This window comes from Ambystoma mexicanum, chromosome 6p (assembly GCF_040938575.1).
Source record: "Ambystoma mexicanum isolate Mex_15411 chromosome 6p, UKY_AmexF1_1, whole genome shotgun sequence".
Lineage (NCBI taxonomy): Eukaryota > Metazoa > Chordata > Amphibia > Caudata > Ambystomatidae > Ambystoma > Ambystoma mexicanum.
The window spans coordinates 789,098,428-789,121,856 of NC_090935.1; the positions used below are offsets into that span (position 1 = coordinate 789,098,428).

A 23,429-nucleotide genomic window follows, 5' to 3' on the forward strand; every position below is an offset into this window, starting at 1 on the left:
CAGGCAGCTTGGTGATGTGGTGAAATACTGTTGGGTGGGTCAATATATCCCACACTAGTGGGTCCAACGGAACCTATTGGTGCAGCACGTACAGTGGTTACGGCCAAAGGCCATGGCTAGTGGGCTCGAAAGAAACCTATTGGTGCAACATGTGCATTGGCCACGACTAGTGGGCTTGAAAAAAATCTAGTGCTTTACAATATACAGTGAGCACGTCCAAGGTCGAGCTCACTGGACAGGGACGAAGGCCATGGCTAGTTGGCCCCAAGGAAACCTATAGGTGGAATATATATAGTGGCCACGGCCGAAGGCCATGGCTAGTGGCACTTGAATAAACAATGGTATAACAAAACCCTTGAAATTCACTGAAAACCTTTAGTTAATGTTCAAAACCATCTATTTGGCGAATGCGTTGAGGTGTGTAATTTTTGGCGGGACATATATGATTGTTTAGGTTTGGTCTTGGGGTCCCGACTAGCACGCACCCTTGGCCCATTTTGGCTATTTAAAACTATCTAATTGACGCAAAAGATTTTTGAAATGCACAAATACAATGGATGTGTAGAGCTTTGATAGTTGTTAAATAGCAAATATTAATGGTTTGAAAGGGGATGGTATGCCCTAAAATAGACAACTGGTTTGTTGACATTTCCTTACTCTCAATGTACAAACAAATGCATTATAACCGATGCAAATACAACCTGTGCAAGAACTTTACGATCAAATCTGGGCCAACTTTAATAATCTACACTTAGATTAATAGAGGTCTTCTATGAAGAAGTTTGCTGTAATCATTTTAAATAGGTCATACTTTTAGCATCTGATGGTTGTTCCTGTCTTGTTTTGGTTTCTCGTATTTCCCTAAGGTGTTGCTTAAATAGTTCTTTAAGTCTAGGGGAGACTGGTTACCCCTCCCTTGCTCATAAAATCACAACAAATGCTCACCCTTTCTAAATTACTTTGCTGTCGTCTTTCATTTGAGCTTCCAGCTTACGAGAGAGTTTAAAAGTACACAAAATATACATTCATATTTTATTTACAAAGCCATGTTTAGGTTCTTGTACATCTAGCCACATGAACATCATAGCAAATCCGAGATAAATAAACATTTACACACACATTAATCTAGTGTGAATACCTAATTCTGCTCCTATGGCCGTTCTACTTAAAACCACAACATATAGTGACTTCTGGTGATCCTATGTCGTTTTCTCAGACACTTAATAGACAATGAAATATTTAATTCATTGTTCAGAGCACGAGATAAGTAAAACGACACAGTTTCCTCATCTAGGTTCTCGTACATGTTTCGGCTCTCTGTTTGTGTGTACCCCCGTGTACACGATATACTGCTTATAGAGCCATCTTCAGGACATATATTCATTCATTAAGCAAGTTAAATCAGATGGTAACACCTTTGTTCACAAGAACTACAATACACAATAAACAAAAACCCCAGGGATTGTTTACCAATTTGTGATTATTGCAATTCTCATGTTCTGCTGATAACGTTAACTCGAAAAAAAGAAAAAGTGCTACCTTCAATTAAGGCTGGTAAAGTAGGGAGATACTGGCTGTTGATGCTGGTCGGGACGTATTCAGTCGCCTAATTTCTTTTCAGTTGCAACACACAAATTTATTCTGTTTGTGGGCAAGACACAGACACACATTGGTCTGTTGCCCAAATGCCACAGCTATAACTTTTTGTCTACTTGTAGTTTGTACCAAGCAACAACTTTTACAAGATGTTTGGAAGTACGGAAGAAAATAATGAGTTCCTACCTATACTTGTGGATCTGTGGGTTTACAGATCTGGGTCTCTCATGCATCGTCTTCACTTACATACTAATGCCGGGATAGATTTGAATCTGTGATGACACAAAGCGGAATTCTGTGTTTTCTCCACATGGTATACTGGCTGTTCTGCCCTATTTTAGATTATGGCCTCTGCATCCTCATTAATTACGTATACTAATGCGGGCTATCTGCATGTGAGTATTTACAAGGTTGCAGCAAAACGGAGGGCTCCGATCCCTGAACCCCAATGCGTATACTAAAGACAGTCTCATGCAATCATTGTCATGTGTGCAGCACAACAAAAGGCTCTGTCAAATGAAGCTTAATGTGTGCAATAAAATTGTTCTTGTGCGATCATGCACATTTCCACTCAGCACTTGTGTGCGCCTCGTTATGCAATAGTGCATACTCATAAAATCAGTCCAATTTACACTCACCTACTATCATATTGAAGGGAGGATCGCTGCTGTTCCGGCCGCTTGCTGTGTATCGCTGTAGACATGGCATTACATTAGCATCTCTATGTAGATCCGGCCCTGGCAACCGCATAGCCAGGCATCGTTTTGATAACGAGGCTTGGATGGCGACACCTGTCGGCTCAGAGTTGCCTTGGTGATCGTAGCACGATCATATTCAATGTACGGCCGAAGTGTTGTGACTATATATAGCGCAACAATACACACACGCAGGGGGCACACCAAGGTGATCTCGCATTGTGGGGACAAAACGTGACATGTACATCAGTCTTTTTCTTAATATACTGTCGGTCTGGATGAGTGACCTTATTAAAAAAAAATGTTTGAACACTATTGTGAAAAAACTTTCTTTGTGTAATTACTTTACTCCAAAACAAATCTTTAGTTGTAGAATTTTCTCTTTCATAGGTGGTGGGATACCCCAGGGATTCTGCCTTATAAAAGAAAACCTAGGTTTGCAGGCACCATAACTACTTGCAGATAAATCAGAGGCATGTCTAGCAGGGTGGATGTCTTTGAGGTACATTAGAAGTGCAAATGGTTTTTGGGAAAAATATATATGCTGCTCAGGGAAGGCCACAAAATGTTTTGCTTATCTAGATTGTGCGTCCATACCTAGTAATCAGGGTCCATCTGGTGGCTGTTCCTGTCATGCTATCAAGGAAAAAACTGTAGGTTGGAACGCCTACTTCTGGTGCATAAATAGTGCCCATTCTACACTGGTGTTGATGCCATGGATTAAAACGTTTAATTTAAAGATCAATTTTTGTTCTGCTCACCTGCGTTGGGCGTCTGTCACCACCTCTTGGAGTGGGTTCCACAATCTGAATGAAGAACCATAACAGGTCACTTGGTTTATTATTTTTATGGGTAAAATGTGCTACCATAGGTTTATCTTCTACCTTGTTTTTGAGACATGAGCGATGCTCACAGATCCTTTTTCGTACTTCTCGTTTTGTCTTCCCGATGTATAGGAGGTTGCACGGACACTTAATTCCATATATGCCCATTTGCTTTTACAGTTCGTGAAAGTTCCCAGTTGCCACATGTGTCCATTAAGATCCACTTCTTTCATGTTTTGTGTCAGAGGGCAAACGAAGCAACACCCGCACCTATAGTGTCCAATTACCGGTGGTAGGGCCCATAATGTCCGCTGTTCAGTGATTGTTTTCTTTGCATATTCGTACGTGTGTACTAAAATATCTTTAAGGTTTCTCTGTCTTTTGTATCCAAACCTTGGTCTTGTTGGTGTGAGGTTTTCTGTGTATCATTTTCCAGTTTTTCAATATGGTCCTCTGAAGGTTGTTACTTATGGGGCTGAAGGTAGATATGCATGTGATTTTTTTTTTTTTTTTTTCCTCTATGATGAATTTGTCACGAGGAACCATTGTGCCATTGGTGTATGCTTAGCTCGTTTCCGGACATTCAGGACTACTCTGGATGGATATCCTCTTTGTTTCAATATGGTTGCTAGGTCAGCGCTGTGTTTCTCGAAATCCACATTGGTGCTGCAATTTCTTCTGACTCACAGAAATTGGCCCACTGGAAGGTTGTTTCTTAGGCTCAGTGAATGGAAGCTGTCAAATTGGAGCTAGGTGTTCTTATCGGTTTCTTTCCTGAAAAAGGATGTCTCCAGATGTCCAGTTGGGGTCTTCATGATAAGCAGATCCAAAAAAAGCCATTTGTAGTCTCACTGTTCATCCTAAAGGGGTCATGTTCATGTTATTGCATCATCAAAGCTCAAGTCTCTGTTGGAGTTTATGACAAAGACATTGTCACTGGTCCATCGACCAAAATCTTAGTCTACCTCATTGACGGCTCCTCTGTCTACCTTCTCTTCGACAGCTCCCACTACGTCAACAACGAGAACAACATTGTCAATGACTGTAGTAACCATCCACAAAGTTGCTCTACCCCCACAGCCGCCCATCTTTGGCTCCATCGACAACACCGCAAACTCCTGTCATCGCCTCCTTCCCCATGGGTCTGAATGTGGACGAGGAGATACGCATCAGCTCTCTCCTGTCTCCCAAGGCAAAACCGCTCTTCATCCTGTCATCAGTGGGTTCACCAGGAGCGTTGCAACCTGCTCAACTACTCCATGCAGGAACTCCCTCAGACAACGAACCTCCAGGGTCTTTCTCCTCTGATCTGGAAGAGATTGCGGATTCTCTTGACCCCATTTTTCCTAGGAGTCATCGCTCTCAGCAACCACAACTCCTCGTCGCTCTCTGCAGCCCTGACCCACCCTACCAACTGTGCCCTTGCCCGCACCTCCTCAACCAGCTCCACCAACTGTGCTGTTGCCTGAAGCTTGCATGGCAACAGCACCTAGAGACTTGTCCTTGGACATCCTGTCTATCCTGCACACCTTTGTTTCCGAGTTGCAACAGATGTTTCTCATTCTACTCCATCTGGCAGGCATTCACAATACCATCACAAATTCACTCAGTAGGGAACTGCTATCCTGCCATAAGTGTGAGCTTCATCAGGATCAAGTCGTTCTGGTCTTCTCAAGGTGGGATCACCTTCAAATCGACCTATTCGCCACAGCAGAAAATGCAAATTGCCCTAAGTTTGCCAGCCTGTACCCGCAACCAAGGTATCCTCTCATTCCCCTGTGTGGACTGATTTCTCTATGCATTCCCTCCAATTCCCCTGATTCTGCGAGTGATAAGGGCAATCAAACAGACCCATTCCAAGAAGATACTCATGGCTTTGGCGTGGCCAAGGCAGATCTTCTACTCTGACCTTCTCCACCTGTCTGTGGCTCCTTGTATCAAGCTGCATCCTCTTCCAGACATGCTCTCCATAGAGGGAGGGTCTGTCCTCCACCACACCACCACGACCCAGCGTCCTTGAAACTGGTGGCTTGGCTCCTGCTAACCTAGAGTTTGGCCGTTACTCATTGCCTGCAGAATGTAAAGATAGTCTGGCTAAAGCTAGGGCACCGTCTACCCTTGCTTTCTATAAGCACAAATGGAAGCGCTTCTCTGTGTGGTGTAATTCGCAGGGGTTTTCTTCCCTTCACATAATAGCTCCCCAAATCCTGCCGTACCTGCTCTCCCTAGCAAAGGCAGGCCTTGCTCACGCATCCATCAAGGTACACCTGGCAGCTATCTCCCGATACACTCCAATGCCTGGTAGGTCTTCCTTGTGGTCTGATAGACTTGTTAAAGAATTCCTAAGAGGTCTGTTCAGAGCATTCCCTCCGGTCAAGACTCCAGCCCCGCTTCGGAGCTCAACGTTGTTCTGTCCTTCATTTGAACCTTTTCACAGTGTTTCTCTAAAGTTTTTATCCCGGAAGACTGTTTTTCTGGTTGCTATCACTTCGGCCAGCCGTGCTAAAGAGTTGCAGTCTCTCGCTTGCAAACCACCTTATTTGTCTTTCCATCAGTCCAAGGTGGTGCTACGTACTCATCCATCCTTCATGCCAATGAGACGTCACACTTTCATTTGAATGAGTCTTTAGTTCGAGTCTTCTTCCCAAATCCTGCCTCTCCTGTAGAACAGGCTTTGGATTTGCTAGACGTGGTGCGTGCTCTGAAGTTCTATGTCACATGCACTAGAGCTTTTTGAACAACTTCCCAGTTGTTTGTGACATTTTCACCTCGGGGGCAAGGTAATGCCCTCTCCAAGGCTTCCATTTCCAGGTGGCTCTCTGGCTGTATCACTGGATTGCAAACTGGATTGCAAACAGACAGTTGTCAGCAATACCGAGAGCCCATTCCTCCAGAGTCGTGGCTGCTATTACGGCTTTCCTGTCAGGAGTTCCCCTTTTGGTCATTTGTAGGGCTGCTATGTGGCGGTTGACTCATACCTTCACGAGATTCTACTGCATCGACAGGGATTCCAGGGTAGAGTCCTATGCCGGCCAGGCAGTGCTTCGCAACCAGTTTAATTGAGGTGTGTTCCAGAGGCGAGTTATTGTATTGCTTCTGTTGAGCCTGTCCCACCTCCCTTCGTTGTGTATGTACGTCTGTATAATTGTATTCACGAGCATGTGCATCCATGTAAGATCCCTTGCTGGAGAAGGAACAAGTTACTTACCTGCAGAGGTATCATACATGGATTCACATGCAGCCCTCCCTGCTACCCCTCTGTGCTTTCTCTTGGTTCCTACTGCCTCTTCACATGCGCCTGTAATGCCAGGATGTCCTCTAGGGGTGGAGCCTAGGAGGACGAATGCCATTGACTTGGGCAATAGGACCCAAAGTGACAGCAATAGACTGTATAAGCGACAAGCAGTTTGTAGCTTTAAAGCGAAACTGCTTTTAATATTACCGAGGATTCCCCACCTGAAGACGGGGAATAATTATGAGCATGTGAATCCATGTAAGATACCAATCTGGAGAACAGGAGTTACAGGTGTGTAACTTGTCCCTTATGTTTCACTTGCTTTGGTTTTTGTGTTTGTCTTGTTTTATGTGTAGCGCCCTGATGGTTGCGGGCTCCGCCGCTTGATAAGTAAGTAAATAAAAAGAAAAAATAAATATATTTCTGCGGCTTGTTGAATCTGCTTAGATGACATGCTATGTGTAGGCCGACATCTAGTGGAAGCTGCAGAGTATTACAGTTGTTGTTTACGAAATTTGAAAAGGGACGTCGACAGTGCGTGCCAGTAATATCCTTAGTGTGACGTCCACTGTACCCATGGTCCTTCACGCGTTGAGGTCCCTCAGATTGTTTATCTGCTATCACAGACGGACGCTTAATCGCAGGGTTCCTATTTCGGCTAATGCCATTGATATTTGTTAAATTAGAGTTAGTTACTCTTTCTATCCTTTTACTCGTGGGAAGGAGGACGGCCGTCGAACGAAAACCCCTATTCGACGGACCCCTTCGGGCTTGGAAGGCTGCACCGGGCCTCGGCCCATACAGTAGGGAGAGTGTGAGGTGGACATTTCTTAGGGCTCTATGAGAATGCATATTCCCTTTTCCCCTCTCTAGTCTCGCCTGGCTTCCCTTCCATCTAAGAATGGAGAATACACCTTTTAAATTCTGCCCAAGTTGTAATAAAAAGTTCTCCTGGAAGGACAAGCACCTGGTGTGCAACCTTTGTCTCCCATGCGACCACAACGAGGGGAATTGTCAAGCTTGTCAGCTCTTCAAACCGAAGACACTCAAGGACCGTAATTTCAAGCGCTGGCCGATGCCGACATGGAGGGTGCCTCCAGTGATGGCAGCATCGCCGTCTTTTCAGGTGACGGAGGCGAGGGGGAACCGATTCATTCCCAAGTGCAAACCCCTGACCCCAATAGACAGGCCGGCGGCTCTGATACAGGGACGATACCCAGCGGCAGCAGCACTCACACTACAGCCCACACTAAACACATACCCAAGGGCCGAGATTCGACAACGTCGTCCACACGGCGTCGAGGGGGATGTCCACAATTCACTGTCCTCTGGGCAATCAAGGTCCTGATCACTACACGACAGGCCCCCAAAGTCAAGAGATGATGCAGACGCCATGTCTAAACCATCAGCGGAACATCGGAAGACGCGACTTTGCCTCTCACTACCGCCAAAGTTCGATAATCTACCCAAACATCAAAACCGTCCAAAGACACCAAAAGCTCAAGTATAGCTCATTAGGTGCAAAAACATCTCTCTGAAAGCTTACTCGAGGCCAACATTTCAAATAAACACTCCTCAAAGAGCCATCACTCTCACAAGGAGAAGTCTAGCACTCGTCACGGGGGAAAAACATTCTGATTCCCAGGGATAGGATTCCTTAGCTGCACCCTTGAGGAACAAACGTCAGCTTACAGCTCCGGGTTAAACTACACCTCAGAACCCTTTGTCCATTCCAAGTTCTGAGAACATTGATAGGGTTATGAGAAGAATGACGTTCATGGCAGACTTCTTTGAGAAAAAACCCCAAGCTATCCAAAGTTTACAAAACAACGGCACCAACTACTGTTACATCATCCTCTCAGCCTCCACCAAAGAGGTCACGTCCTGACGCACTTTTTATTTCACCTCAACAAGAACCAGTCCATATTGATCTATATGATCCAAATACAGACTATGATGCAATACAGGAGGCAGACCAATACTACGATGACGATGAAGAGGATGTGCAATTTACCTCTCCCATTTACCCTCTCCCGTTAACCTAGACCCACCAGTGGCAGATTCATCAGTGGACGATCAACACCTCTATAACGATATGCTCATGAAGGCAGCTGAGCAATTTCAAATTCAGACCCAAGAAACTCGTGTAGATAAAGATTTTGTGGAAGATATTTTGGGGGACAGGAAAGCAGTCACCCAATTTATACCAATCCTTCAGTCCATTCAAAGAAGGATAGAACCTTCTCTGGAGACCCCTAACCAGACGTGGGCAGTCAACCCAAGTATTGAAAAACTGTTCTGCCCTGCACCCACAGACCCAATGTATATCGGAGGTTATTTAAAACCAGATAGCCTCATCGGAAGCACCCCCCGATAAGGAAAGTAAAAAAACTGTACACTCTGGGGAGAAAGGTGGCCACCTCGGCGGCCTTTCAAACAAGGATTGCAAATAAAGCCACTTTGTTGGCAAGCTACAACTGCTACAAGTGGAATGAGGTTGCAACCCTAATGGCTTCAGCTCCAGAACCCCTCAAATCTCAACTGTGCCTAGCAGTAGCAAATGGCAAGGCAGTATCCAGCTCCATCTTAAAAAACAACTTAGATGCCGCAGATAATGCATGCAGGATCATTGCCGAATGAACCATCATTAAACGCCATGCATGGCTTTGCCAGTCTGGATTCAAACTTGAAACACAGGCAACGCTCCTCAACATGCCGGTAGAACCCAATGTTCTGTTTGGGAAGGTCGTAGAGGACGCATTAAAATCTGCCAAAGAAGAGTATGACACTCTGAAATCTCTAGACCAGCTAACTAATAATCCACCAGGCCAACTTTTTATCGATTTTGAGGTCAAAGCTCACCAAGGGGTTCATGTTATAACAAAAGTCAGGGCTCATCTTGGGGAAATAAACAGGGCCAAGCCTCACAAGGTTTCCAGAGAGGCCAACGCTGTTCTCGTGGCAGGGGGGGGAAGTCCTCCACTTCCAGAGGTGGAGCGACACCTCCAAAACAATGACCACCCGCTTCAGGTCCCCTCCCATGCCTCTCCAGTAGGAGGGTGCATTAGACGCTTCACCCACGCATGGGAGGGAATCACCTCAGACAAGTGGGTGCTATCGACCGTAGTGGGTGGTTATTGCGTGGAGCTTCTTCAGTGGCCTTCAAACCTTCCCCTGCGTCAAAAGACAACCACGAAGGAAGAACAACGCATCCTTCCCGAGGTCGCAACGCTGTTACTGAAGGACGCCATCGATATCGTCCCAGCGAACCAGGGGTAAACAAGGGTATCTATTCAACATACTTCCTTGTGCCAAAGAAAGATCTAACAATGTGCCCAGTATTAGACCTACACCCTGCAAACACCCATGTCAAGCCACAAAGTTCTGCATGACAACGCTACAATAAGTAATCCCTCTGCTAAAGCAGGGGGACTACATGGCAACATTGGATACGAAAGATGCCTATTTTCATATTTCAATGTTCCCAGCGCACAGAAGATTCTTGCATTTCAATATAGCAAACCAGCACTACCAATTCAAGGTGCTAGCCTTAGGAATAGCATCTGCTCCAAGGGTATTCACCAAGGTACAGGCGTGGTGGCAGCATACCTATGCAGGGAAGCAATCCCAGTGTACTCCTACATGGATGACTGGCTGATTACAGAGGAGCCACCCCAACTTTGCAGGCAAAAAACTCAAAGAACCATAAACCATATCTCAATAAACAAGAAAAAATTAAGCCTTGTTCCAAGCACAACAAAACAGTTCCTAGGAGCTGTCATAAACATGGAAGAAGGGTTATTCTTTCCATCAAAGGTAAGAGTTCAGAACATGCTACTGCAAACACCTCAGTATCCAGCCTGTCATCAGATAAGCGTACGCAAAGCAATGCGTTTGCTCGGCATGATGGTATCTGGCATTTACCTGGTCCCACATGCACGTTTGCGCATGCGCCCTATGCAGGAGTGGTTGGCGAAACAAGGGTCTCAGGCAAGCGGTCAGTGGGACGATCTAGTGGTCGTTTCGCCAACACGTAGAAATCCTTTGCTGGTGGACAAAGGAGAATCTGTTGAAGGGAAAACCCTTCCACGATCCAGTGGTGCAAGCGGTTGTTATAACAGATGTGTCACTCTCCGGGTGGGGGGCACATCACCTTCATCACACAGCACATGGTCTGTGGACTCGCATCATGGCACAGAACCACATCAACCTGCTAGAACTTCTGGCGATGTTCAATGCGCTTCAAGCATTCGAAGCACAGCTGACAAATCAATCGGTACAGACCCTCACCAACAGCACCACTGTAATGTTTTACATCAACAAGCTGGGGGGCCCACATTCTCCAAATCTGCCCCAGCTAGCACAGAAAATATGGAAATGGGCACTCAGACAGGGGATGTTCCTATCTTCCCAACACGTAGAAGGGGAACTCAACACTCTAGCGGACTCGCTGAGCAGAGATCCCCTACCAGAGGAACACGAATGGTAACTAGACACAAATATTGTAGACCACGTCTTCTCACAGTGGGGTTACCCCACGCTAGACTTGTTCTCTATAAGAGAAAACAAGCAATGCCTAGACTTCGCATCCAGGTTTCTCCAACCAGCCTCCAAGGGGAATGCCGTATGGATGAGCTGGTCAGGGAAATTTGCTTACGCTCCCCCTCACCCCCAACTCCTCTAATGAACAGGGTGGTGAACAAGATTCACAGAGAACAAATGACGCTCATCCTAGTTGTTCCCATGTGGGTGAGAGAACCATTGGATCCACATCTGTGAAAACTGTTGATGTGTGAGCCCATCAAACTCCCGTGCCAGACCAACTTACTGACACAACACGGGGGAATAACAGTACACCCTCAACCTCACTGAATGAACTTTGCAGCATGACTCCTGAGGTCATAGAGTTTGGACATCTTAACCTGTATGGACATCCTCAAGGAGGCGCGTAAACCAAACCCCAGACACTGTTATTTCGACAAGTGGAGAAGATTTGTAATTTGGTGCCCGTCTAAACAAATAAACCCTGTAGCATTTACTCCATCTTTCATTCTTCATTATATGCTCCACTTGTTAGACTCAGGGTTAGTATTCAACTCTATAAAGGTCCACGTGGCGGCTTTATCAGCTTACACCACCTCTCAGAGTAAGGTATCGTGGTGGAAAGTCGCCGTCATCAAAGCATTCATGGAGGGAGTAAAGAGACTTCACCCTCCAATTTCAATCCCACCGCCAGGCTGAGATCTCAATGTAGTTCTTGCAAAGCTCATGGAACCTCCTTTTGAGCCTATGCATAAGGCAAGTCTTAAACACCTTACCTACAAAACTGCCTTCTTAGTGTCTATCGCTTCCATAAGAAGGGTCAGTGAACTTCAAGCATTGTAAGTGCAGAACCCTTTCTTTTGCTCCACAAGGACAAATTGGTTTTACAAACACACCCGAGATTTTCACTTAAGTTCATCTCCAAATTTCACGTGAACCAATCCATTGAGCTACCGGCCTTATTTCAGAACCAAACCATCTCAGCTGAGAAGAAACTCCATACACTAGATGTAAGGAGGGTCGGTCCTTTACTATGTAAACAAGACCAGACCGCTGAGAAAAACAGACCAACTGTTTGTCTCTGTAGCACCAGGCAGAGAAGGAGACCGCATTTCCAAGAATGCCAGCTCCAGATGGATAGTCAGATGCATACTGTTACTCATTATCAAGTAAGACGCTGCCTTTCACACCAAGAGCTCATGCCACAAGGGTTAACGCAGCTACTTCGGCATTCATCGCAAATGTCCTGCTGGGCACCATTTGCAAAGCAGCTACATGGAGCTCAGTGCACACTTACACTCAGCACTACTACATTGACACTCATTCCAAAGCAGATACACAGGTGGGACAAGCGGTTCTAAAATATCTATTTGCCCCTGGTCCTTCTAACAACCCACCACCTTCTCCTAATACTGCTGACTAATCTATGCATCGCACGTGATCTAAGCAGATTCCGCAAGCCTCAGAAGGGATACATTACTCACCGTAATTGTATTTCTGATGCTTGTATCTGCTTAGATTCACATGTGCCCACCCTTACCCCCCTTGGAAAGAAGATGCATAGATGTTTATATGAGATTTGTCCGATACATATGTGCTTTAATACACCTGTACTCACGCTGCACCTAATGCTACCTCATGTCAGAAACAAAACAATCTGAGGGACCTCGACGTGTGAAGGACAATGGGTACAGCGGACGTCACACTAGGGATAGTATTACTGGCACGCCCTGTCGGCGTCCCTTTTCGAATTTCAAAAACAATAACTGTAATACTCCGCAGCTTCCACTAGATGTCGGCCTATGCATAGCATGTGAATCTAAGCAGATACAAGCATCAGAAATACGATTACGGTGAGTAATGTATGCCATATAGAGAGAGTCTGTGCCCAATAACATTTGACTGCTGCTTTTAATGCTTATTTTATTTATTATAATGTTTTCTTTATGTTGGCACTATGCTGTATTTAGCTGTTAATATGTTAGAGGATATGTTAATTGTTATTATGTGTTTGGATTAAATGTCTTTGCGAGTGTCATTAATAATAAAAAAAAACTAGAAAAGAGGGGTGCAGGTTTGCCGGATCATCCAAATCATAGGTGGGGTAAGGAGGAGAGCAAAGACGAGGAAAGAACAGAAATGTCCATTTTACCCCATGATTAGCCCAAACATGAAGGCAGGGATTATGAACAAGAAGGTGGTGCTGGGAGAGTAGCAACTGAGATGGAAAGATGATCTGGCAAGATGATCTGACAAGATGACAGTAGGAAATGATGGATGAATCTGTTGTGCTCCACAGGAAAATGAGATCCAAGCCTTGGCCTCTATTGTGGCTAGAGCCATTTTTAAAATGTAGGCAAGCCCTAGTGAAATAATCATCAAGAGAAGAGACTAAGGGGAAAAATGATTCTCGTACCGTACACTGACGTTGCCAAGAACCACAGGTGACTTGTGGTTGGTTGGCAGAAGATTTAGAGACATGTCAGTGACTTTGTTAGGCAGGTCGCCATCATGGCTTGCTGGTCTGTAGATCAGTAGAAAGCCACAGACCAGAGGGATCAATCTGGAGCATAATGTCCATAGACAGGAAGTGGGAAGGAAATTAGAGAGAGATTCCTCCTACATCCATAGATAGCAGGAATTACTTAGCTGTGAAGTTAGTGCTTTCTGTTATGTTATCTTGTTTTTGTTCTCTTGTTTCTTTGGAACAGCCACTTTTATTGCTTGCATAAAGTTATTCACTGTTGGGCCTCTTTGGAATTATGTGGGTGTTTCCAGGTGTTATGCAATCAGATTTGAACTGCTTTGTTGACATGACCTGTTGATCGTGTTTTTTGTCCATAACAAGGGCAGCCTTGGTTATGTCTTGCAATGTAAAATCACTATGTGAATCTCTATTTCTGTCTGAGTTGCTTAGAATGGTATGGCCACTGAGGCTACATAACGTAAACAGTCACTATATGGCAAGACTAGAGCATCAAATAGCTCATGCAATGCGAGTTAGGAACAGGCCAAATGAATAGGGTTTTGTGCGGACAATGTTGCACTTTCATTCATGTTTTTTGTTTCTTGGTTTTGATTTGTGTTTAATTGAAATGCTTATGTGATCTTGTTTTTTCCTGTTGTGCATTTAGCAATATGTCTTGACGCTGCTAAACAGCACAATCAATAACCAGACCTGGACTGATGAGGGTACCTTATCAGAGAGAGAGCTCCGGACTTCACTCCTATCTTTTGCCTGTTCTCATGGTTGTAAGAGCTGTCTCTCAAAAGCACTTACGTTATTTGGCAAGTGGATGGTCTCTAACGGGACAATAAGGTAATGCAAATATTGAGTTCTATAATATATAACATACAGGCATCGTGAGCATAACAGGGGCGCCAAGTATATTTTATTTTTAACCTGAGAAAATCCCTATTGTATTCCAAAGTGTGCATGAAGTGATTGACTCCTCTTCCTAACATCTTTCTCTCTTTAAAAGTGAAAACTGCTTAGATGATGTTGCTTCTCTGTTTCTGATTTATTGAAGGAATAGATTAGATGATACAGAATGTGACTTTTACATGCAGGCATTTGGTGCCTTAGACAGGACTGCCTTTTGGGACCCCACTGTCTGTCATACTTAAAGTGAATTACAATGAGAAAATCAAACGAAAATGTTTTGGCTATAAGCAATGTTTGCCTAAATATTTTTCCCCTAAGCTTTCATGTGCACAAATGAGTAATGAGGTTAGTTGAGCATGCATTAGTCTCTGAAAGGAGTGTGGAAGGGAATTTCCCTCTGAACAACTACTGCAATTGTTACCAAATTTTGCAGCATTTGTTCCAAACATGCTGGCTAAAAAACGAATGTGTTATAGGCGATTCTAACAGTGCCCATCTAAAACCAATTTGACACTTCAGAGCTGCCACAGTACATAGCAGTACGTAGCAAAAATACTCCTGTGCAGAGAAAAATACATGTATCTATTAAACGAAAAATAGAGAGCCATGTATGCTCAGTATGAACAAGGGGTTTAGCTGTGGTTATTTGTTTGTCAAGTGGTGAAAAATGTTTAGAGGTAATGCAAAGCATGTTTTTGTCACACCTTTTGCCTGGGATCCCTCGTGGCACCTCTATCCTTATGACATCGGGCTTCTTTGGCCACAAATGCGCATGGACATCACCATCTTGGAACACCTGCACATGCACAGACGTTTGAATTGAATTCAGCGTTCTGTGCATGCACAGTTCGGGGTGTGCTGCGGATTGCCACCCCAACTCTGGCCTGCATTCAAAGCCTCTCTATGAAGTTTCAGGGCCTATCTAAGCCATGCAGAATGATGCCCAAGAAACCGAGTCTCAACGCGGTTAGCTGCTGACCATGCCTTCATTCCTATCTTCTTCTTCTTAAGTTTCCTGCCAGTCCTTCTGGATCTGTTTCCTGCCTGTCCTCCTGGGTCCTGTTCCCTGCCAGTCCTTCTGGGTTCTTTCCTTGCTCGACCGCCTGGATCCAGTCCCTTGCATAATCCTTTTGGCTCCAGTTCTTGCAGTCTGCCTGACAACTCTCTATTCCAGCCTCTCCGACCTTCCTTGCCAACCTTCCCAACTAATGAGGTTGCTCGTGTTGGTTCTGCCTGTCTGGAGTCCCGTTTCTCTTCAAGCCTTCCAGCTATGTCCTTCCCACATCTGACCAGCGCCCCTTCCTGCCTGCCATTACATGAGAGTATGTCTGTCACGCTCCCAACCTTCAACACCTGGAGTGGTCTTCCTTGCCAGTGCTTGTGCTGTCTTTCGCCATGTAAATCTGGGAAGTGCTGTCCCTCTGCAAGATCTGCACAATCAGCACTACCTCACCAGAAGCCTGGGTTGTTGAACACAGCAACTTTAACAGTAAACGGGTACTCTGGGCCAGCGTGACCCTTTGCATGACAGATTGAGACCGAATTCGGCCAGTACCATTAGATCAATTTGAAACTATCAAATTGGGTAATCACTACCAAACATGGGGAGCGGGGGTGTCTCCTGCTCTCCATGTTTGGTAGTGATGGTGTTTGGGGGTAGCAGGGGTGTCCCCCGCTTCTGCAGGTTTTGAGGAACGTGACGGGGGAAGAAAGAAGAAAAGGGGACCCTGCAGTGTCAGATCCAACCCACGTAGGAGGGACGGAACTGACGCTGCAGGGTCAAAAGAAAACCGGACGTCAAAAGGTAACTACAGGGTAGGTGGGGGGGATGTATTGGAAGATGTGGGGGGTTAAAATTTGGTGGGATATGGGCGCAGCAAAATTGTGTTCGCGGCCGAATTCACTGTGGTCAATTTGGCCGCGAAGAATTCTGGCACGCCCAAATCGTATACATCCATTGAAATGCCTTAACGCCGATCCGGACATGGAGGCCATTCAAGAATTCCAAGATGAGCTCTTAGCCATTTGTTTGGAAGTGGGTACTCTCAGACAAGAAAACGCCACGCAAACAAGCTGTAAAACAGGGTAACACTGTTTCTCAGTCGGAGAGTGCCATGGCGCACACAGCCATGAAGTTTGATGGAGACCCACAAAGTTTGCAGAGTTTTACAACCACTCATATTCTGTCCTTCACATTTCACTCATGATAAGGCAAAGAAAGAATTTCCTGGGAAACTTGACAGGGAGTGCACTTGCATCGGCTGCCCCGTACGTTTCTGCCAACAGCCCGAATCTGGAGGACTTTACAGTATTCGAGAAAACATTTATGGATGTTTTCGAATCCCCAAACCTGGCATCTGAAGCACACAACTGTCTAGGGGTGAGATAAGACATTGTTCTAGTGACATAACCTACATCAGTTGTTTCCACCAGCTGGCCACAGATTCACAATGGCTGCATGATGAATATAAAAGCAAGCTTGTTCATGTACCCGAACCAGACTCCCTGCAGTTAATGCTTGGAACATGTCCCTCAAATCCATCATCATCTATCCGAGAGAAGATGTGAAAAGCAGAAAACGGAGCGTGCTTACTCAAGGGCAACACTATACCCTTCCTTGCCTGCCTCAATCCGGATCCTGGTCCAGAACACATGCAGCTAGGAGCTGTTGGAGGACCCCTATCTGAGACGGAAAAGAAATGCTGGTGTTCGCTTCGCCTAGGTCTGTATTGCAGAGCAGCAGGGCATTACCTTGGTCCGTGTCCTTTAGGTTCCATGCGATAATGTCCCCTGGGAAAAAAGTCGCCAAGTAGGCAACTTTTTTCCCTGCACCCCTAAAAGCCTTCCCCCACATATTCTAGGATGGGTACAATGTTTTATTCTAATTCCAGTCCTAGGATATTTGGGAAAAGTGCTTGATTTTCATGGGAGTGCGAATTTGGGGAATGTCGCCCGCTGATTACTTTTTCCCAGGCAACATTATCACTGGATACCGTCCTGTACGACTGCCATGACCATCGGAAAAGTAACTGGCTTGCTGTCCCTGGAGAAGACAACGGCAAGCCCAATACTAGTCCTTCCCATGATTCCATCACCTATATCTCCCATGCAACCAGTCACTCTCTTGGTTGAGAGTACGAATATCCTGGGATACCCATATAGAACACACCTTAGCATTACTCGACTCTGTTTCTTCGGGCAACTATATCGATGCCTCATATATTTCCAAGTCTTCGATCCCATTGTTTAACAAGAAAACCGCCATCTTGTGGAAGTCATTGATGCAACACTTTTGTCTTCTGCACCTATTCAGCAACACACCGGGTCTCTCCACTTATGGATATGCTTTGGACCTTTAGAAAATTAGTAACGAGTTGAAGTTCTGATTCCTTTGTCATATTAATAGGAGTTGTTTGTTTTTTTCTGTACATGTTTTCTCTCGTTTTATGACATCTGGTAATTCAAACACCACAAATTACCAGCCTTGATAAATAAAGCTTGTTGGCACCAAACACGTGTCAGCTGTCTAACACAACGTCTGTGCTGTACATCATAAACAAAATTGAACCATGGAGTAAGAAGTTATAAAAATAAATAATTTAAAACGACTGTGCATACAGTCTGCATAATTATTTTGCAGGACAAACAAAATTATTTGCACAAAAATGTCCGGGAGCCCCTCTACCAAGAATGAACATGGCCAAATAGCCTGTTCGATGGGAAGGTGTGCCCACTCAGGCGGGTCTACAACCATTTTTAGCTCACTGTACCTTTCACAGAAGAGAAATATTAATTTGCATATCAGTCTGGTCCCACCCACTTAGTCAGTCCAACACTGAAATGCTAGGCAATTTTCCTCTTAACAACAGTGCCAACAGCAACCCCAGACACGTGTTTCGGCCTAGTCAGTCCTCATCAGTGAGGTGAAGCTGAGCCTCTCTTCACACAGTGAGCAAGTGGTCCATGTTTGGATTCCCCTGCGTAGCTTAGGATGAAACCCAAAGTTCCTAAAAATGCACAAAATATTCTAGGAGTCCCTCTAACGGGAACAACCACAGCCAAATAACCTGTTCTATGGGAAGGTGCCCACTCCGGAAGGTCTAAAACCACATTTTTTTTATTTGCAACTTCCTCTCTTAGAGGAACATGGATGATAAAACATGGTAGTCTATATCCACATTCTGGGCCTCATATTTCACCCATGACAGGTTTGTAACATGTAGAGGCTCCCACATTGCAAACATCTGGTGTGCTCTAGTTGAGTGGTTACTGTGCCAGTAATTGCTGACCATCTAGTGAGAGGTGATGCTCTAATCGGAGTATGTTTTCCTTTATTTACAGTAGGCATTCCCAGTGTCTTCCCCGCTCTTCGAAATGTGATTGAATCGGTGCAAGATTTAGCAGATCTGTCAAACACATTTGTGTTAACTTTAGTATTGCGCTTTATAATCAATATAACTGATATTGACACATTGTTGTATTGGTGTTTCTTTATTGTACGCCTACTCTTCTGCCGTTTTGACATTTCTTTTTGTTTAAAATATGTGAAACATTAATGATAGGATTGAGTCTGGTAACAGTTTATCTAAGTTGCAGGTTTAAAAGTGTCCATGTATATAGAATGTTTCAGAGGACAAAGTGCTGCAATTTAGCATGTTGCTCCCTCAAGATTCCCAAATAGGGAGTCCTGGCAAGACCATGGCATAGGCCCTTAGATGCAGCCACGTACAGGGTTACTGTTGGGTCTTTACATTGAGAGCTATGCCTTGCAGAGACTACCTCAGGCAGCTCCCAAGGAACCCCACAAGTCCACCCACCCCTAGAGAGAAGTGTCATACTGACCACTTTTTATTCCTACAAATAAGCGGATACCTCCAACCCAAAAGAAGGGAGAATGAAGATGGTACACTCTTAAAGCGCAGGCCAGTCTTGATTCTATTAAAGACAAGGAGGCGAGCATTATGCTTTTCTTCTTTATTACTGTACCCACAGCAATTCAACTTTAACACATTTTTACTTTCTTTAAAAACTTTGATAACACATTTGTGTTTCCTCCCAGGTGTTCTGGGGGTCAAAAACAAAACGGGGATAGTAAAGTTTTCAAAATGAAATAAGTATCTTTAAACCACAAATCCCCATGATCCTCTGGGTTTATGTAGTCCTGGATGGCTCCTTTCATCCAATCAGGCTCTGACCATATGTATAATAGTCCCCTCTCTTGAGTCCCTTGAGTCCCACTCCTCTTTCTTTGACAGTCAACCAAAATAAGTGAACAAATCCAACAGTCAACTTTAACCAACTGGCGTGAATTCCAATAGGCCAACTTTGCCATAACTTTGGCTCTGTGAAGGTGAAAGGCACTCCTTCTCTGGGTTTAGTCTCCCACATCCTCTTGTTTACACTCAGGTTGCTTTCTGGTCTTCTCCTAAAAGGAAAAGGAAAACGTATGATGAGGGTGGGTCCGTCATTAACATACTCTTATCCAACCACATATTTTCACAAATACTTGTCCCATTTCATATTTAAACAAATACTGAGATTGTCTGTTCATGGCCCACTCGGGTGGGGTATAATGCTCGCTTCCTTGTCTTTAATAGAATCAAGTCTGGCCTGCGCTTTAAGCATGGACAATCTTCTTTCTATGGCGAGACAGGAGGCGAGCATTATGCTTGTTCAAAGCTACTAATCCCTCTATTCGCTATCTGCGAAACAGGCTTAAAATAAAAGGTCTTGAATGTGCATTCGTTAGACCAGTCAGCAGATCTCATGATATCTTGCAAGGAAATGCCTGGTGCGAATGCTCAGGATGCCATAACCCTTCGCGCTGAGTGTGCACCAACCTGGGATAGATCCATTCCTACCCAGTGCGTGACTTCTCTAACCCATCTTGCAATGGTGGCCGTTGCTACTGCATGGAAAGGTCTCCTACGTGCAATTAACAGTGCCGTGGCCTCTTCATAATGCTTAATACACTGAGCAACGCATAGTTTAGTATTCTCTGGAAAGTATGGATAGGAAATAACTGAGGAATCTGATTTCGTCCTGTTCGCTACATTAAAGGCTACTCCTTCTGGGTAGAAGATCTTTCTGTCTACTTCCACTGCTTTGACATCTGACACCCTTCTGCAATTTATGAGACATAAGAGCATGGCTAACTTCCCCGACAATTGGGATCGAGCTAGTTCTCGGTTTTCCTGCCAAGATAGGAATAGTTGAAACACTACTCGCACATCCCAGAATACTGAATACTTGGGTTTGGGTGGCTTACGTATCTTTACTTCAAAAGCCAGAGAACGGCTGGGTGTTCCCCTCTCGGGTGCCCTTCTACTTTGTTGTGCCCTGCTGATATCGCAGACCTGTAGACCCCTAGCGTCCTGTAAGCACAGCCCTCCTCCAATCTTTGTGCTAAGAAATTCAACATGAGTACTAGAGGGGCTGAAACAGGATCAATGCTGAGAACTGTGCAGAATGAGGACCAACGCTTTCAAGCTGCACCATAGCTCCTGATTGTGGAAGGTGCCCATGAGTCTCTGATGCAGTCTGCAGCGATCTGTGAAATGCCCAGCAGCTGCCAGCGCTGCCTGAAACCCTGCAAGCTAACAGGCGCAACGTTCCCTCTGTTATGAGCGGGTGAACTCGACCGTTCGGATCCTGAAGAATGTCCTCTCTGTGAGGGAGTATCCTCGGGAAATCCGTAGAAAGTTCCATCACTACTGGAAACTATGAGCACTAGCTCTGCCTGTTCTCTCCTTACTTTCGCTAACACCCTCATCAACATGATGAATGGAGGAAATGCGTAATGCACTGCTCCCGTCGACTGCTTCCGGGTCTATTCTCCAACTGTAAAATTTGGGGATCTGCATATTAAGCTTGGTGGCAAATAGATCTACTTCCATGGGTCCCCAGAGGTGGCGAATCTGGGCAAAGATGTTTGGATGCAGTCTCCGGTCGCTGCAGTCTACCAGATATTGCAAATTCCAATCCGCTACTATGTTCTGAGCCCCTAGCCCCTGGCAAATACTCTGCAGAAACTGATATGTGCTGCTGCAGACAATGATGCCAAAAATCCTTTGCCAATTCTGCCAACATCTTGGAGGACGTGCCTCCCAGTTTGTTTATGAACCGGACAGCTGAAATGTTGTCCATTTTTAGAAGGACGCAGCAGTTGGCTCGATCCCTGGTGAATGCCCTCACTGCAAAAGGCCCTGCTAGGAGTTCCAGGCAATTTATATGGAGCTGAAGCTCCTCCTGGGACCATTTCCCTCCTGTCTCTAGATATCCGCATCGCTCCCCCCAGACCGCTCTGCTGGCATCTGATTCTATCACTAGGTCTGGGGTATCCCTGAAAATTGCTCTGCCGTTCCAGGCTTCCATGTTCTGCAACCAGTATTGTAGCTCTGTGATCCGTTCCTCGTCTAGGGTAACGAATTGGTGGTAACCTAGCCCTCCCCTGAGATGCCTGATCTTCAGTCTCTGTAGGGCTCTGTAATGTAGAGGCCCCGGAAATATTGCTTGAATCAAAGCTGCGAGGAGGCCCAGAATACGCGCTAGGTTGCGTAGCAAAATTACTTTCTTCGCTACTACTGCTCTGAGCTCTTTCCCTATTGCTCGAAACTTCTGAGCTGGAAGTTCTAGTGAGGCTTTCTTGGTATCTATCACGAAACTCAGAAACTCTATTCTTTGCGCGGGCTGGAAGTCTGTTTTCTCTGTGTTTATAATAAAACCGAGAGATGACACCAAGTTTCCTACCCAGGCTGCTTGATCCTGTAACTGGGCTGCGCTCAGACCTAGAATCAGTATATCGTCTAGGTAAATTATCATTCGTATGCCTCTTTCACGAATGGCCACTGCTACCGGCGGCATAATCTTGGTGAAGGCCCATGGTGCCGAAGCGAGGCCGAAGGGGAGGCATGTGAACCTCCATAGTTCCGTGTCCCATCTGAAGCAGAGATACTTTTGGTGCTCCGTCGCTATGGGAATGGTCAGGTAGGCGTCTTTGAGGTCTAGGCAGACTAGCCAATCTCCTGTTCTGAGAAGGTCTCGGAGCAGATGAATGCCTTGCATCATGAAGTGTCTGTATATGATCCATTTGTTCAGACTGTGCAGATTTATCACTGGCATGACCTTTTCCCCCCTGTGCACTAGAAACATGTTGCTGACAAAGCCCGGGCTTTCTTGAGTCTCCCATTCTACTGCTCCCTTGCTCGCTAAGCTGCGCAGCTCACTGAATAACTGTGACTGCTCGCTTTGTGCCATACAAATTGGAGCTGGCTCTCGCGCTTGGGTGGGAGCTCCTAGGAATTCTAGATGCATGCCTGACACTGCTTGAAGTACCCAAGCATCGTTGGACAAATCGTGCCATGCTTGCAAAAACCAAATTGTCCTGCCCCCTCTTTCGTGGGTGGACTTCAAGGTACTCACCGCCTCCACGTTTTGCTGCCTGTCGGGTCCTCTCCCTCTCCTATTCCTGGGGTAACGGCTTCTTGCAGGAAAAAAGTTATCCTGCTGGCAGTTTTCCCGGTATTGGGCCCTCTGTCCGTGGGGTCTCCTGTGTGTTGTAAAGCGACCAGACGCTCGACTCCTCTGTCCTTCGGTCCCTGCAAAAAATCTGACTAGGGAATATTCTCCTAATCGAGCTCAGCGCCTTCTCCAGGGCTGAGTATGTTCCGAAAAACTGGTTAATTTCCTTGGCGAATGTTTCACCAAACGGCATTCCTTTGGCCCCTTCACCTGCTTCGTATGACAAGTCATTCAGTTTGCTATCTATTTTCAAAAGTACCCCTCTTCTCTCGGACGAGAGTGCGCAGTTTGCGTTTTCTAGTAAGCAAACCGTGCGTTGGGCCTAATTCGCTAGGGCTCGGTGGTCTAACGGGGTGCCGGTGTCTATGGCTCTTTCCACTAAATCCATAATCTTAGCGAGTGGTCCCAAGAGGTCCAAGAGCTTGTCTTGACACCCTCTCCATGCTCTGTCCACCCCTTTCTCACATCCTTAGATGATTTGGTGACAAAGGTGACCATTTTCGGGTCGAGGTCTGGGGGTGTCTGTGACCTTACCTGTCAGCTCCGGCCTGGGGCACTCTGTTCTCATTTTGGATTGAACCTCCCTGTCAAGACGTTTTCTTATGCGTTGCGCGATGTACTGTGCCACTCTG

The 23,429-nt window shown here is 45.5% G+C and overlaps 1 protein-coding gene across 1 annotated transcript in view; it reads left to right on the forward strand.

The window, feature by feature from the left end:
* The window catches only part of LNPEP (leucyl and cystinyl aminopeptidase), a 1,221,122-nt gene that overhangs the window by 928,277 nt on the left and 269,416 nt on the right, over positions 1-23,429 (forward strand). Inside the window, exon 14 of the mRNA XM_069627677.1 lies at positions 14,027-14,211. Within this exon, the coding sequence (XP_069483778.1) occupies positions 14,027-14,211 (185 nt within the window). The remainder of the gene's footprint in view (positions 1-14,026; positions 14,212-23,429) is intronic.